Source organism: Theobroma cacao, chromosome 2, assembly GCF_000208745.1.
Source record: "Theobroma cacao cultivar B97-61/B2 chromosome 2, Criollo_cocoa_genome_V2, whole genome shotgun sequence".
In the NCBI taxonomy this organism is placed as follows: domain Eukaryota; kingdom Viridiplantae; phylum Streptophyta; class Magnoliopsida; order Malvales; family Malvaceae; genus Theobroma; species Theobroma cacao.
In genome coordinates, this window is record NC_030851.1 from 13,030,939 (window position 1) to 13,049,879 (window position 18,941).

At 34.4% G+C, this 18,941-nt stretch overlaps 1 protein-coding gene across 1 annotated transcript; it reads right to left on the minus strand.

The window, feature by feature from the left end:
- On the minus strand, positions 621–1,274 carry LOC108660648. Its single transcript, XM_018114901.1, has 2 exons — positions 846–1,274; positions 621–689 (listed from the first exon to the last, which is right to left on the minus strand). The coding sequence occupies exons 1-2, from the start codon at positions 1,272–1,274 to the stop codon at positions 621–623; spliced, it is 498 nt and encodes a 165-aa protein (XP_017970390.1).

Sequence of the window (18,941 nt, forward strand, 5' to 3'; positions counted from 1 at the left end):
GGGTTTATACTCACCATTTCAAATTCATATTTTCAGATCACGAGGCAGCCGGTAACTAGGACGAGGTATCCTTGTAGATTTGTGTCCATCTTTTGGTAGGTGTCTCGGCATTCAGTAGCTGTACATTCATCCGAGTCCCTCCGCTGGAAGTCAAGTCTTCTTTTTGAGATGTATAGGCGAACCTAATGTACATTATTGGAATACATGTTGTAGACAATGTATGTATATAATAAATGAGAAATGCCAATACGAGTTGGCAATGTCTATTACTATTTTGATTTAAAGTTATAATTTGTGACTTAGCGATATTTGATGGAATGATGAGTACGAAAAATCGATAGGCTTGCTTGGGCTTAATAGACTACGTTTATTGGGCCCTTGCACCGGTCATGGCCCGAAAATTTAGGTCGTGACACTATCAATGAAATAGACTTTTAAAAACTAAACATGAATGAAAAAGAAATTGAGAAAATCATGCAAATGAAATAAACTTAAGACATAAATGAAAAAGATGGTATCCTCCCTTAAGTTTAAATTGAAAATTATCCTCAATGTTTAAAATAGAAAAAGAAAAAGATAAGTAAAACTTTCTTGACAATGGTAGCAATGCAGAAATAGCTCTATTTTTGTTTGTCGTCCTCATCATTATCTCCAAAGTTATTAGGAGGGTCCGGTAAGGTGATAAAAATCTATATAAGAAAAAGAATAAAACAAATTAATGGGGAAAATCTAAATAAAAAAAGTATCTTCAAAGAAAAAGAGTAAGAGTTTCGAAAGCTTAGGTTATCTCCCAAGAAATGCTTCTTTATAGTCAATAACTTCACTATGGTTTCCTTTTTTTGCACAATTTCATCCACGAAATAAGGTTTGAGGCATAGTCCATTAACCATGAATGTGTCAGCATCCTTACTATCAATCTCTATTATACCATAAGGATAGAACTTAACCACTTTGAAAGGACCCGACCATCTTGATTTGTGTTTCCATGGAAAAAGCTTGGAGTGTGAATTAGAAAGTAACACTTGTTGTCCAACCTCAAAACTTGTTGTTGCAAGATATTCCTTGTCAAAATCCTCCTTAGCCAACTCATTAATTGAACCCACTCTATAGCAACTATCTGTATAAGGATACTTATTTACATTGAACAAATTAAATACTACTTCTTCTTGTTCAACTTTGAAAGTTATCTTGCCATTCTTCACATTTATGATTGCTCTTGCTATAGCTAGAAATGGCCATCCCAAAATAAGGGGAATTTCAACATCCTCTTCCATTTCAAGCATAATAAAGTTTATTAAAATGTAGAGCTTCCAAATTTTCACCAAAACATCCTCTAGACCCCTATAAGGTACTTAATTGATCTATCTGCTAATTGCAAAATAACTACAATAAGTTGTATCTCCTTAAGTCCAATTTTCCTAGCAATAGACAAAGGCATAAGTGAAACACTAGTACCTAAATTACAAAAAGCTTTAAAAAATTCAAGAATACCAATAGTACAAGGGATAGAGAAATTCCCTAGATCCTTAAGCTTTGGTGGAAGCTTATTTTGGATTATAACACTACACTCCTCAGTGACTACAACTGTCTTAAAATCTTCCAATTTCCTCTTTTTGGATATGATCACTTTAAGGAACTTTGCATAAGAAGGCATTTATGCCAAAGCATCTACAAAAGGAAAGTTAATGTGAAGTTGCTTGAAAATATTCAAAAAATTTTCAAATTGCATATCTATTTTCTTTTGCTTCAATGCATGAGGAAAAAGAATGGGAGGTATGAGACCTTGACCTTTATAGACTCGTAGATGGAAGTATACGTGATATCCCTGATCAGGGGTAATTTCGTCATTTTCTTAGTAAGCCCCTAAAAGTAAGTTTTAAACAATATTATGGCCTAAATAGGTCTAAGGCATAAATCGATGATTAAATAAGGGTAAAATGACAAAGGAAACAAAAATTTTGATGATTTCCACAGTAGGGGCAAAATGGTCATTTTTCACCTCGAGTCAAAATTTTTAAGTTTTCATGAACCCGAACATTTATAGACCATTATGGACCATGTCCCAGTGTCAAAAGAGTAAAAAGATTTCATATAGGGGTGGAGAAGGACAAGCTAACTTACTAAGGGCATTTTCGTAATTTTTAAGGGAGTGGATAAGCTTGGGCTATAAATATCTTCTCTTTCCAGCAGCTTCTTAAATTTCTAGTAGCTTCTTCTTCTTCTCCTCTTCCCATCTCACGTTGCTTCCATCCTCCATGGAAGCTTGATATGGAGCTTGCATAATTTTCTCTCTCTAGCTCTAGTTTTCATATCTTCGTGCCCTTTTGACTAGAACCCTTGTATTCTTTCACTCTATCACTAACTTTAAAACCCTTAAAAAATCCTACTTCCATACTTTCTCTCACTAGCTAAGTGTTTAGAGAGAGAAAGAGAAAGAAAGCCTTATAATAAGCTTAGGAATTGTTGGAAAGAATTTCAAAGTTACAAAGCTATCAAAGTGAGTAGTAAATTAAAATTGAGCTTTAAGTGTTGATAATGTTTAGTGATTGATTTGTGAGTTTATTGTTGAGATTGTGTATTGACTCTAATGTGATTAGGTAGTGAACATAGATAGCCATTTAAAATGGCAATTGAAAGCTAGTTAAGAGATAGCTTTTAGGGTTTATAGTGTGTGAATTAACATAATGCTGATGCTAATGTGATTCTAGGTTCTAAAGAAGCCCCATTACCCCAATTGGATCATTAGGGGAATTAGAGTCAGCTGAAGGCTCAACAATATACCGGTGAGTGAACTGCATTTCAAATTCGTTTTGGGGAATGTGATTGTTTGTACAAAGCGTTTGAATGATTTTATACAACTTTTCTTAAAAATGAGTTCCTTGGGAACAAGCTTTTGAGAAATGGGTTATGTTGTGATATGTGGCTATTATGGATCCCTATACTGCTACATTATGTTGATATATGTATATACGTATGAATATATTGTTGTATAATTATATGGACTCGGCTATGTGCGAGTAGAGAGTGCGCATAAGCCGATGATGACCCGATTATGTGGGAGTAGTGAGTGCGCATAAACCGGTGATGACCCAGCCATGTGCGAGTAGGGAGTACGCATGAGCTGGTGATGATGGGATGGTGTGCATAATGATGATGGGAGGGTGTGCATGATGATGATGGGAATATGTATGTAAATATATACATACGTAAACATGTGTGTTATAAAAAATTTATGAGTAATGGTATATGGTTGTAATGTATGTGAAATTTGGCATGTTAAACTGTGGGAAGTTGTTATGTGTTTCTTATTGGTTTTGGACATTTCAGCAGGGTGGTTTTCTTTGGGAGGAAGGAAAATTTTTCATTGGTGCCCTGTTTCTCGCTACAGCGAGAAACTCTAGGGTTTTTGGAAGGTGGTTGGCCTGAAACTCGCTGTAGCGAGAAAGTTTCTGTCTTGGGGCAAAAATTTCGCTGCAGCGAGATTCATTCTCGTTGCAGCGAAAAACTTTCTGTTTTGCCTCACATCTTGATCAATTGTTGCCTTATTTTCCACTTCTTTGCTACCATATTTAAGCATGGATTTCCAATATTACGGAATAAATGATTTAAGTTTAAAATGAGGAGGTTTGGTGAGAAACCCTCGACCAGTTGAGAAACCCTTGTTCGGCTACTAACTTAAATCCCAGTTAAGAATGCCTTTCCGCTGCAGTGAAGATTCGTTGTCGCATTTGACTTGCTTGTGTATCATTGAAGCTTTCACTTTTTCAAATTGTTTGTTATGTATGGGTTCATGATTTCAAATGATTAATTATTTAAGGGTTTAATGAGGGGTTTTAATGTGAACGAAACTAAATTGTATTATTTTAAAACAAGTGCATCATGATTTTACATCCTTCCTTATTGTTGCTTGTTCCTTCCTTTGTTCACTCACTGGGTTTATACTCACCGTTTTCAACTTCATGTTTTCAGATAAAGAGGCAGTCGGTAACTAGGACGAGGTGTCCTCGTAAACTTGTATCCATCTTTTGGTAGGTGTCTCGGCATTCAGTAGCTGTACATTCATCTGAGTCTCTCCGCTAGAAGTCGAGTATTCTTTTGTTGTGTATAGACAAACCTAATGTAAATTATTAAGATACATATTGTAGAAAATGTATATACACTTGTTTGGTATGCCAGTATGAGATGACAATGTTTAATATTACTTTGATCCTAAGTTATGAAATGTGACTTAGCAATTTATGATGGAATGATGAACATGTCAGATTAATAGGCTTGCTTGGGCTTAGTGGACTACGTCCATTGGGCCCATGTGCTGGTCATGGCCTAGAATTTGGGTCGTGACAGGAGGCACCTGTGGCTTGACTTGTGGTGGTGTGGATACTTCCTCCCTTTACTTAACTTTATCAACTTGAGCTTGCTAGCTAGAAATATCCTCTTGATCAATTGTATCTTCACCATCTACCACTTCCTTACCTTTTACCTTATCAAGCTACGTACCACTCCTCAAAGTAATTACATTGCATTGCTCATTTCCTTCTCTTTTGGAATTGGCAAATTGACCCACTTGTGTCTCAAGATTTTGAAATGATGCCGCTTGACTTTGAATGATTGCCATGTATTACATGAACATCTCTTCCATAGAAGTCTTCTTCTCAGGCATTGGAGCTTTAACTTGTGGTGAAATCCAAGAGAAAAGTTTGGCTTAAGTGTTGATGAAGATTATCGGTTGTTGCTCTAAGAGAAATTAGGATGATTTCTCCAACTAGGATTGTAGTTGATGGAATAAAGATTATTTTGCTATCCATTAAAAGTCTCAACAAATTGTGCAGATTCAGCATTAACTAGAAATAATCAATGGAATGCCCATCTCCATATAACTTACATATCATAAAAGGACTTTGAACAACATGAACACCCATTGTATCAATTTTCTTAATGAAAGCAACCATTTATGCAGTCAAGGCATTAATTGCATCAAGCTTATTAATATTAGTAACTTTTCTTAGACCCAATCTCTTAGATGGCCATCAATAATTATTGGAAGCCATCTCTTCTAACAAATCATAACCTTCATCAATAAATTAATCCATCAATGCCTCTTCTATTGCAGCATCAATGGTAGTTCTAATTGGTCTCAACAAACCATTATAAAAAGTCTATGCTTGTTACCATTTAGGTAACCCATGGTGAGGACATCTTCTAAGTAAATCCTTATACCTTTCCCAAGCCTTATACAGTGATTCTAGATCAAACTGCTTAAATGAGGTGATATCATTTTCCATCTTTGTTGTATTAGTTGGTGAAAAGGACTTAGCTAAGAATTTCTGAGCCAAATTATTCCAAGTACTAATGGAACCAGATAAAAGCGAATTCAACCAACTCTTTGCCTTGTTTCTCAATGAAAACAAGAAGAGCCTTAATCTAAGAGCATTATCAGAAGCACCATTGGTTTTAAATGTATCACAAATCTTTAGGAAATTCACAATATATGCATTAGGATCATCATTCAACAATCTTTCAAACCGAACTGAAGTCTGATTCAACTAAATGATTGCTGGTTTAATCTTAAAATTATTGGCTTGGATGGTTGGTCTACAAATGCTAGAATAAAGGCTTTGTACAAGAAGTACAACATACTCTCGCAAAAACTTGTTCTTTTTTTGATCAGCCATTGTGTGGAAGTGTGTTGAAGCTTGAAAATTATCCTTCTAAAGTTTACAAAAAGTCTTTTCGATTTTCGAATCAAAAGAAAAAATTTCCAATTTTTTGACTTTTCGCATACAGCCACCAAAAATACCTAAAAACAAAGAAAAAGAAAGTTTGAATTAAGACTAAGATTGCTTGTTATTAATATTAAAAAAATTTGGCAAACAAATCCTTGGTAATGACACTAAAAACTTATTGTCGGATTTACCACGCAAGTGCACATATCGTTAACAAGTAATATAATAGAAAGTAGAGTATCGATCCCACGAGAAATTGTTACCAAAATTTTGCTAAGTACTAAAATTAACATAACTCAATTTTATTCAAACAACCAATTTTTAAAACTACTAAAAACTAAAACAACTAAAACTAATAACAAAAATCGTAAATTAACTAGATAAACTCAATCAAACAAAAACCTAGAACCACAATATCCCTCAACACTTCATTTGAATCTCTTTTACTCTCTCTTTACTTACTAGATAGCTGAGTTGTTAACCTAGAGTTCTAATTTATTTATAAGTCTCTTCTGATGTTCTTATAAAAATATCTCTCTTAACCAATCTACTATATTCCTATGCAAATTGAAATTAAGAAAAACTCATTAAGCTTAGACTCTAATTATGGCTACATATGACATGCAAGTGTATTCTTACCCTACATGCAAATCAAATCAATCATCTCATGCAATTGATATTGAACATATGCTATTTCATCCAAGGCTTACACCAAACTCCCTCTTCTAATTCTGTTTAGGTTACCGTATTTATCTAATTGGTGATTAGACAATTAGATGCATTAATCACAATATTGAAATAAACAACTCAAAAACAATCAATCACAAGCGAGAAAGAGTATTAAAAATTTAAACTACATGTTAGGTTCAATTGTAATTCTAGATAAGAAATTTAGTTCCTCATGATTACTAAAAACATTATTAAAAATAGTTTAACTATCAACACAAAACAAAGAAAGTATAAAAAGAACTAAAGAAGAAAAGAAAACTAAGATTTGTCAAGTCCTTGATCTTCAATCTTCAAGAGTTTTTCCTCACATTCTTGCTTGCGATACAGCTCTTTTTCTTCAGAGGAAACCTATCTTAATTTTTACCCTCAAGTGCTCTAAAGAGGACTTCAAATAGGGTTAAAAAACCTACTTGAAATAAAAGTTTGAATTTTGCTTTGCTTGGGAAATCATGTCGACACCGCGGTGCTATTCCCTCAGTGCTGCAACATCGAGCTCTTTGTTTGGTTGGCCTGTGGGCTCCTCTTCATGGCACCGCGGTTATCACAGCCCAATTTTCGAGCCATGATCGGCGCAAGGGCCCAATGGGCATAGCCCACTAAGCCCAAGCAAGCCTATTTATGAAATTCTATCTCATTATTCCCACCATCATTTCTAACCACAATCTTTATTCTCAACTATACATATTTCGATAATAAACAAGGCAACCAAATATTTATATTGGTACTAATCCAAAATACTATCATTCATTGCCATCTCATAATTGCATCATCATATGACATATACATCTATTGTTTTTAGCCTAAATCTTAGCGATTTACATCAAGTGTAAATCCACATGCAAAATTCTTGATGACTAGCGGAGTGACTTGGGTGAAGGCACAGCTACCGAATACCATATGCCTACCAAGGGGTGAATATGAGTGGTCTCCTTAATCTTAGTCCCAACTAGTTACGGATCTGAAAACATGCAATTTAAAAGAGTGAGTATAAACTCAATGAGTGAACATAAGAAAGGAACAAGCAACGATAAGGAATGTTTTAGAAAACATGATGCACTTACGATAAAACCATGCAATTTAGTTTAAGTTTTGGTTAAAACCCCTCATTCCAAACTTTGAATGTTTAATCCCTTAATGTTACAAGATCCATGATAAATCATGAAGTTGAATAGAATGAAAATTTCGGCAATGACCAAGCATGACAAGCAAACAGAGGGTTTTCTCGCTGCAGCAAAAAGGCATTCTTGGTTTTTATATGTTTCAATTTTTCAAGCATATCTTCCACTACAAAAGTCCAATTGACATGTTTTTTCGGTCATTAGAAATCTAAGAGGCTGAGCTACAACTTTGATGTTTACCACTTTGCCCAGTTCTGATCGGAGGGTGGTCAAAATCTTTGTCAAAGTGAAAACACTACACCAGAATTTTGGAACCACCCGAGAGTTTCTTGCTGCAGCGAGATTCATTTTCACTGCAGCAAAATTCCTCGCTGCAGCGAGAATCCATTTTTCCTGCAGCGAAATTTAGGGCATGGATTAAGGCTGCCTACTCGAGAGTTTCTCATTGCAGCAAGAATGAATCTCGCGGCAACAAGAAACATAGCAATTTAGTTAAAGGGGTCTTGTTACATCAAAAAGTCATTTTCTGGCTAAAATGAAAAGCAATTTGGGAGATATTAACTATGCCAACATACAACCCAATCACAAATATTTTCATAAACTTTCTATAACATATAAATGTATATATACATACATCATCATGCATATCATCGCCACTTCACCCAGCTCATGTGTAACCCTCACATCGTGCACAGGCAATATCATCATGTGCACTCCCTACTCGCACATTTCTATATCATCGTGTGCACTCCCTACTTGCACACTCCAATATCATCGTGTGCACTTTCTGCTTGCACACTTCAATATCATCATCCACACTTCCGCACCCCATTATCACAGGCACGTGCATCCCCCACATCGCGCACACGCACGGTTATATTCATTACACAATATTATCTACCAATGTACAATACATATATATATCAACATATAAAGGGATTTCACAAATTCATTGCAATCACATTTCATAACACAAAAACGTTTCGTCAAAGGCTTGTTCCCATATGCATTTTGAAAAAAAGACAATTTAAACAATTCAAGTGATTCGTTCAAACGTATATGCATCTACCCAAAGCATTTTAGTGCAGGTTCACTCACCGGTATTTGTTAAATCTTTACCAAACTCCAACTTCCTCTAATGGTCCAAATGGGGCGGTGGGGCTTCGTTGGAACCTATCATCACAATAGCATCACAATTAACTCAATTCACATAACTACAAATTCTAAAAGCTATCTCCTAATTAGCTTCCAATTACCATTAAATGGCTATCTATTTTCACTATCCTAATCACTCTAAAATGAATAAACAACCTCAACTATAAAACACTCACAAGTCTAATCACTAGCCATTCTCAACACTTAAAAATCAACTCTACTTTATTACTCACTTTGGTAGCTTTGTAAGTAAATTTCTTTCCAAGAATTTTTAAGCTATTATAGAAGTTCTCTCTCTTTCTGTCTCTAGAACACCTAACTAGTGAAAGAAAGTATGAGAGTAAGACTTTTTAAGGGTTTTAAGGTGAGAAAGTGAAAGAGCATGAAAAACCCTATAACAAAGTGTGTAAAAGCATGAAATTTAAGGTTAGTTTGAGAGGGTGATGGAAGCTTTAAGAGAAGCTTTCATGGAGGATGAAAGAAACATGAGATGGGAGGAAGAAGAAGAATAAGCTGCTGGAAAAATGAGGAAGCTGTTGGAGAAATGAGATATTTATGCTTAAAGTTTATCCAAGTTTCATGCAATTTACCAAAATGCCCTCAACAAAGTGACTTTGTCTTCCTCCTATCCTTTGTGCAATCTTTTTACTTCTTTGACATTAAGACAAAGTGCATAATAGTTTAGAAATACTCAGGTTTACGAAAACTTAAAATTTTTTACTCGAGATGCAAAATGACCGTTTCACTCCTATTGTGAAAATTATCAGTATTTCTATTTTCTTCGTTTAATTATCATGATATACATCATTCATTTATTCTTGAGGCCTACTTAGGCCTTAATAATATTAAAAAATCTACTTTTAGGAGCTCACCAAGAAAATGACGAAATTACCCCTAATTTGTGTCATCGCGTCTACTTCTAGTTATAGGTCTATGGAGATTGAGGTTTCACAATACGAGGGTACTAGGTGTCACAGTCTCCCTTGCTTAAATAGATATCGTCCTTGAATTCACATTGATGTCAAGTTATTAATCTCACTCTATGATCATATTCCGTTCTTTCCTTTATAAGGAATTTTGATTTATGCACTTCGTTACCTTCCGTTCGACTAAAACATTTTACAAGATCAGGGTACATAACTTATATCTATTATCATCTTCGAGTCAGAACCACGGTATTTTTCACTAATGTTCTCCTTTTTATCATTAAACAGCCTAGCATGCCTTTGTCTTCCATCATTAAACCCGAATCATAACTCCAACTCAATCATAGCGATTTCGATCATATATTATATTTGTTTATGTATACCTAATCATCATCTTATTACCTCATTCCCTGTCAACTCCCTGACATTCATTCCTTATTTTATCCCCGTACACTATTGTATAAATTATGGCATTATAAACATGTTCTACTCATTCCTATACATATTTTCAACATCAGGGGGAATTGAATCTTTCAACCATTCCCTCACTCTTCATGTTTATTTCATATTTATGCAACTTAAATCTTCTTAATCATATTAGTCCATCTTGCATGTCTTAATCACGCTATAGATTACATTCCCTTGATATCCTTTCTTTGACTATTTCTCTAAATTTCTTATATCAACATAGCCCAACTTCCAATGAAATCTCTTTTTGTTGTACTATCCATCCAACTCATCAAATACATCATGCTCAATTTTGAATCACTAAGAACAATTCGTTACCTTAGTTGGTTATGTCATCAATTCCACACATACGTATGTACACGCACTTCTAAATGTCAACATTCCTCATTTTGTGTGGGGATCCTTGTGTTCAAGCACCTTCAAGCTAAATTTCACTTCTATTCATTCCTATCCATAACCAAAATTCAATATAATAAGTCTCATAGTACATGTCAATATTCTCATATTTGATCTACGAACATTAGGGGATAATTAATTTTTTATTACCCTTTTTAGATGTTTAAATTATCATTTAACTTGCGTCTTACCATAAGTTATCTCTTACGTAATCCATACGAATTCTCATCATGCCTACGCATAACTTCACATCATTTGCATGCTTATACTCCCTTCTTATCATTTCCAATTATATACTTAAGTTTCATTGTACTATATATATCCTTGCACCACAATCTCATTAGTCACATTTCACTTACTAAATATCATTTTCATTATCTTGCAATCCAGTATGTGTATATGATTTAAAAGCTCATTGATCCTTCAAAGGTTCATTTTTTCTTGATCATTGCATCTTATGCAATACCACAGTCCCTAAAAGTCATCCTTATGTATCCCTTTTGCAATTCGATATTAACCAGTCACTTAAGACTTAAACTCATTCGAATCATGTGTGCCTCATGCATTTTCGAATTCCAATTTCTATAATATGTTAGAAGGGTTCCATTGTCCAACTTCATTATTAAGGTTACCTTCAATCATCATTTACACTATTCTTTTATACTAATATAACATCAGTCTCCCTTAGCTAATTTACAATTTGTACTTGAAATTACAAGACTGAGAACAAGGTTCTTCTCAAGTACCCCTCCATGTCAATGTGAGTATCATTCTCAACTTATAGCTTCTTTTTTTTATAACAACCCAATTTAATGCTTGTTTTAACAATATTCACAGCAGGATTCCTCTTGAGTATTTCCTTGCAGATACTCGCCTTAAACTTATATCTCACCACATATAATTATTTAACCCGTGGTCTAGCCATTAGGCTCTTTAGTAGGTTTCCAATTTCCAAATGTTATACTTGCCACGTATGATTGGTAATTCTTTCTCAAGGATGTTTGTGCATTTTTGAAACACTTAATCACTTATTGGCTCTTTAACCTTTCGAGCACATCATTCCAAAAAGGCATGCACTTATTCACCACGATATTTAAATGCCTATTCATCTATTCATACTTCAATTTATCTTCATGGGTTTCTAGCATGCCATATAATTGGCCTTGTATTGTTACTAACCCTCTTCATTCAACTAAGTCAAGACGAGATGTGTAAATCTTCATAGCAATACTTTATATTAACTCATTTGCTGTGCTACCCTTGTAATCCTTGATTCACAATTTCATCATTTAGTATTGACATCCCTTGTCGATGTCCCATACCTTCATCTAACCTTTCACTCATTTTTTTTCCTTAACCTTTAACAAGGCTTAACCTCTTGTCTTCTTTATTTCTTAGGATTTGACTTTAGTTAACATGTTATTCATTTTAATACTTCACATGGTAGTTTATCTCAATGTAGCTATCTCGAGAACTCTTTAACTTCTTTTTCTTTTACCTATATGCCCATATGTAAGGAATTAAAGAAACCTTTCAATTCATTCATATAAACACTCTTCCAATGTACTTAAAACTCCAAATAACAAAGCTCAAAATCAATACCAATGACCATAATTCAACTTGTGAGTTTCATCTTTATGCCACTCATAGTTTGCTTGTGCTTTCTAGCCATAAGGGGTTTTTAAAGCGGCAACGTTAGGCAGTCAGCACTGTGACATTGCAGCTACTGGAATTTACTTTATCGAAGCAATTCTTTTTCTTTTAAGGCTACTACACTAATCATTCTCAATTGCACGGCTTTTCTTTAAGCCTATACCACAAATTTCATAAGTATGTGTATCTTCTCTTTGCTTATCATATGCACTAGACCAAATTAATACTTTCAACTCATATCATCTTTTGACTTTTATCATCGATCATGAAATCCCACCTTAAGGCATCTTTTCCATATGGTGTAATGAATTCACAATACATATATCACCCCACACATAATTACTCACTATTTATGGCATTCCACAAATTTGTTATTATCCATAACTAATTATCTTTCTTGTTTCATAACTCAAATAGTTTATTGACATTTCAGTACAAACGACCATAAAAATAGTTTATCTTTTTCCACATTCTACATTCACAATTTTTCATTAAATCAAGAATTCATCTTTCCCAAGTTCCATAATTTACCTCCAATGGGCTATATTTGTGTTAGATTATCATTTTATAATGTCAGGGCACATGTGCCTCTATTCTTACAGCCAATCGAAATTTATAAGAAACAATTAAAAGACTTTCATACCTTTTTCTTCTTTTGTGCATTGCACAACTCTTTAGGACCTACCTACACACTACAGCCACTTGAGCAACGAATCATCCTTTTTTAACCTTTTTCCTGTTTATCCAGCATATGCCCCTTGACATTCTCATCCACAGGAATATCGGGTCACAATTCCCTCAACACTTAAGTTTACAATTCTCGACTTAATCACATTAACCATTCAAAGTGTCATCTATAGTCTCATTAATTTCTCTCATATTCTTCCAAATTGTTACTGCAATTGAGATTTCAAATTTTCACAATTCCATGATTAATTGGTAATCGTTGGTCAGGTCTTGTAGTTGGTTGTACCACTAATGACTTTCTATGTCAACCTTTAATAATTATCTAAGGTGACCAACCACACCATTAAGGTGAATATCTTTCCTCAATAATTATATTGCTAGTCTACCTCTATCATACCAAAAGATTCCCATTGCACCAAGTCAATTAAACAGCTACTTCATAATCCGTTCGAGTCACAAGAAAATAAAAGCCAAGCTCTTAAGTCCTTTGTACAGATAACTACTACAACTCCATTTACATCACGTTTGCCTAGACTTAAAGTAATATAAAATTCAACAAAAATATTAAGCGTCATTAGGATCATCGTCGCCTTGATCAAGCACATCGACGGATCCTCCTCCGGGTCCTCCTCAGGATCCTATTGTTTACTATTCTTCTAAGCTTGCTGTTGCCTCTCAAATTCTTCCCTACTCACAAGTGCAGCACCTATTCCACATCCAAGAGGAAAGTGTCGGACAACGGATACCTTCCTAGGATGAATATCTCCCTTTACAATTGCCTCTTCCGTCTTTTTTTTATACCATTTCTCTAGTAATTTGTTCATGCATTTTCGAATACCAGTGCTGTCTTTATTTGCAAGGCTTTTAATACTTTCGAGACCTTTCCCTTTACGAAACATTATTTCCACTCCCGGTGGAATCCGTTCATCAGGAAGTCGGAGTGAATTACTAGCCACACTCTCAACCTTTAGCGCATAACGACTCTGAGCAGTGGAGTCCAACGATCCCTTTTCAGCATTTGGGGACCTTTCTCGTTTCTTCCCATTGCTGCTCATGTTGTGTCACAGGGGCATCTCAAACCTGTACACAAACATGCATTAATTCTTAACCTTTTAATACTAAGACAAAGGTAGGCTTCTAGATGAAAAATAGTTCATGTAGCCTCCTTTCCTTGATTCGTGTTGCGCACCCACAAACCAAGAATAGGACTCTACACTAACTCTAATAACTTTGCTGACAAACACAGAAAATCCTAGGACTCATCTAAACCTAGGGCTTTGATACCACCTTTGTCACAGCCCAATTTTCGGGCCATGATCGGCGTAAGGGCCCAATGGGCATAGCCCACTAAGCCCAAGTAAGCCTATTTATGAAATTCTATTTCATCATTCCCACCATCATTTCTAACCACAATCTTTATTCTCAACTATACGTATTTCGATAATAAACAAGGCAACCAAATATTTATATTAGTACTAATTCAAAATATTGTCATTCATTGCCATCTCATAATGGCATCATCATATCACATATACATCTATTGTTTGTAGCCTAAATCTTAGCGATTTACATCAAGTGTAAATCCACATGCAAAATTCTTGATGACCAGCGGAGTGACTTGGGTGAGGCCACAGCTACCGAATGCCATATACCTACCAAGGGGTGAATACGAGTGGTCTCCTTAATCTCGGTCCCAACTAGCTAAGGATCTGAAAACATGCAATTTAAAAGAGTGAGTATAAACTCAGTGAGTGAACATAAGAAGGGAACAAGCAACGATAAGGAATGTTTTAGAAAACATGATGCACTTACGATAAAACCATGCAATTTAGTCAAAGTTTTGGTTAAAACCCCTCATTCCAAACTTTGAATGTTTAATCCCTTAATGTTACAAGATCCATGATAAACCATGAAGTTGAATAGAATGACAATTTCAGCAATGACAAAGCAAGACAAGCAAACAAAGGGTTTTCTTGCTACAGCGAAAAGGCATTCTCAATGTGCATATATTTCAATTTTTCAAGTATATCTCCCACTAGAGAAATCCAATTGACATGATTTTTAGATCATTAGAAAGGTAAGAGACTAGGCTACAACTTTTATGTTTACTACTTTGCCTATTTCTGATTGTAGGGTGGTAAAAATCTTTATCAAAGGGAAAGTACTGCACTAGAATTTTGAAACCACCCAAGAGTTTCTCGCTGCAGCGAGATTCATTTTCGCTGCAACAAGAATCCATTCTCGTTGCAGTGAAATTCAGAGCATGGATTAAGGTTGCCTACCCTAGAGTTTCTCACGATAGCGAAAATGAATCTCGCTGCAATGAGAAACAAAGCAATTTAGTTAAAGGGGTCTTGTTACATCAAAAAGTAATTTTCTTGCTGAAATGAAAAGCAATTTGAGAGAAATTAACCATGCCAACATACAACCCAATCACAAATATTTTTATAAACTTTCTATAACATATATATATATATATATATACATACATCATCATGCATATCACCGCCGCCTCACTCAGCTCATGTGCAACCCCTACATCGCGCACAGGCAATATCATCATGTGCACTTCCTACTCACACATTTCTATATCACCGTGTGCACTCCCTACTCGCACACTTCAATATCATCATCCACACTTCCGCACCCCATCGACACCGGCATGTGCATCCCCCACATCGCACACATGCACGGTTATATTCATTACACAATATTATCTACCAATGTACAATACATATATATATCAACATATAAAGGGATTTCACAAATTCATTGCAATCACATTTCACAACACAAAAATGTTTCGTCAAAGGCTTGTCTCTGTATGCATTTTGAAGAAAAGACAATTTAAATAGTTCAAGTGATTCGTTCAAACGTATATGCATCTACCCAAAGCATTTTAGTGCAGGTTCACTCACCGGTATTTGTTAAATCTTGACCCAACTCCAACTTTCTCTAATGGTCCAAATAGGGCGGTGGGGCTTCGTTGGAACCTATCATCACAATAGCATCACAATTAACTCAATTCACATAACCATAAATTCTAAAAGCTATCTCCTAATTATCTTCCAATTGCCATTAAGTGGCTATCTATTTTCACTATCCTAATCACTCTAAAATGAATAAACAACCTCAACTACAAAACACTCACAAGTCTAATCACTAGCCATTCTCAACACTTAAAAATCAACTCTACTTCATTACTCACCTTGGTAGCTTTGTAAGTAAATTTCTTTCCAAGAATTTTCAAGCTATTATAGAATTTCTCTCTCTTTCTTTCTCTAGAACACCTAACTAGCGAGAGAAAGTATGAGAGTAAAACTTTTTAAGGGTTTTAAGGTGAGAAAGTGAAAGAGCATGAAAAACCCTATAATAGGGTGTGTAAAAGCATGAAATTTAAGGTTAGTTTGAGAGGGTGATGGAAGCTTTAAAAGAAGCTTTCATGGACGATGAAAGAAACGTGAGATGGGAGGAAGAAGAAGAAGCTACTGGAAAAATGAGGAAGCTGCTGGAGAAATGAGATATTTATGCTTAAAGTTTATCCAAGTTTCATGCAATTTACCAAAATGCCCTCAACAAGGTGACTTTGTCTTCCTCCTATCCTTTGTATAATATTTTTTACTTCTTTGACATTAAGACAAAGTCTATAATAGTCTAGAAATACTCGAGTTGACGAAAACGTAAAATTTTTTATCCGAGATGCAAAATGACCGTTTCGCTCCTATTGTGAAAATTATCAGTATTTCTATTTTTTTTCGTTTATTTATCATGATATGCATCATTCATTTATTCCTTAGGCCTACTTAGGCCTTAATAATATTAAGAAATCTACTTTTAGGAGCTCACTGAAAAAATAATGAAATTGCCCCTAGTCCGTGTTATCACGTCTACTTCTAGTTACGAATCTATGGAGGTCGAGATTTCACAATACGATGGTACTAGGTGTCACAGCGGTATTCATGCATCCATGGCTGCAGTGCCCAAGGTTCTGTCTTCTCTTCTCTTCTCGATTGCACTACTTCAACTTTAAAGCAATTATTTCATTCTTCTAGGTTGAACCAAGAAAAGCAGTAAACATGAAAGTTGTAGCTCTATCTCTTAGCTTTCCAATGACTTGAGAATCATGCCAATTGAACTTCTAGAATGAGAGTTATGCTCAAAATACTGGAATATGTGCAAGAAAAGCAAGGACCTTTTATGCAGTACTCTGTAACAATTTAAGCCATTTTCATTTGAACACCTACAAAAGCAACAAACTAACTTAATAATAACTAAATTAAAAGCAAATTATCAGTAAACTAAAATAAAATAACTTAAATTAAATCAATCCAACATGATTTACTAAACTAAAACAAATAAATAAAAATACCTAATTCCTAAACTAAATCTCAAAAACTTAACCAATTTTATACTCAAAATGTGATCAAAATAACTCTATAACATAGAGTTATAATCTATTTCTATCACATGTTCCATGATGTAATCTTTTCTATGATGTGCTTTACCATGTCATTTGTTACATGTTTTGTCACGTCATCTGTTTACCATGTGTTTTGCCACATAATCTATCACATGTTTTACCATATGTGCACTTCTTTTCTAGGTCAATTCCAACCGTTTTGATGAAAAACAACTATAATATGTGAATTCAAGATTGGATGCAAATTTTAGAGTATTACTACTAGGTATTGTTATGCAACTACTAGCCAATTTCAAGACCCAATTCGACTTAATTTCCCAACTCAAGTTCGCATCTATCATACCACCTTAAGTTTGTGAGGGAGTGTTAAGGTAATTGTACAAATTCAATAATTCAATAATATAGTTAGAATACAATACTATTAGTTGATTAATGAGTTAATTAAATTACAATTATTAACTAATTAGTTAATTAGATTATAAATGTATATGATAATTTTTATTTATTTCTTCCCTTCTTATCCTAGCTAATGCTGCAAAGATCGTACATTTTTTCCTCTTGAAATTCGCATTTCTAGTTCAAAACTAATAATTTTCCTTTTTGTATTCCACATATATTGACTTGCAATAGAGAAAGGGAAGAGCAAGTAGCTTCCTTTGTCACTTTTTGGGGTGAAATGATTCCTTTTATTCTACAAATGCTGCTAAAAGAATCCGTTAATTACTTGGCACATGCTTGTCTATAAGCATGGGAGGAAATTGGGCGGAAATTTCCCTACCTACTTCTAATCTTGCAGCCCGCAATCTAATTAGCCCATTAAAAAAGGTGTAAAAACATGACAGTGCCTTAAACGCACATATTTCCGATTCAAGATGTGTCGAGGTACAATTAGAGAAGAAATAATTAGTTTTATATAGTTGACTCTTTTATTTTTTGGTTTTTTTAATAATAAGTAAAATGAAAATAAAAGGAGTAAAATAAAGACAAATAATAAAAATATTAACCAAATAGAACCTAAATTATAAAATTATAATTTTGGATATGTCAGTAAATTAAAATTTTAATTACTTACAACCAATGATATTGATAGTCTAATTAACAATTTATACGAGATTATCCATATACAAGTAGTCTTTTTCTTTTCATTTCATTTTCTTTTTTAAGTAATTACTCACAAGGAATCAATTAATGATTTTGATAGAGTCTAATTACACTAATAATTAAGAACTATTTTGCTGACCTTTTCTCCATAAACAAAATGTTGTAAAAAGTCTTTGCTTTTTATTTATGAAAACAAAGAATTTCTTCAAGAGATGGTACAAACAGTCAATTCAGAGCACCTAGCTGATTTATGTGAATTTATGTTGTCAGAACAAACCCCATCCACCAGTAATTTGGCTGATTACAAAACAGCCAAAAAAACCGTAGAAGCACTACATTTTTTTTTTTTTATCAAAAAAAGGAATAAGGGTTGTCCCGTGATTCTCACTGCCAACGTCCAGCTCCGAAGACCAAAATTAAGGCTGTCTCCAACAGCTATATGTCCCCTGGCAAAGAGCTTTGTCAAGTCATATGTGGACAAACATATCGGATAGTACTCAATATCCTCATCTTTTGGTTTGAGAAATACAAATTTTTATACAGCATTTTTAGTCGTATCATTAGC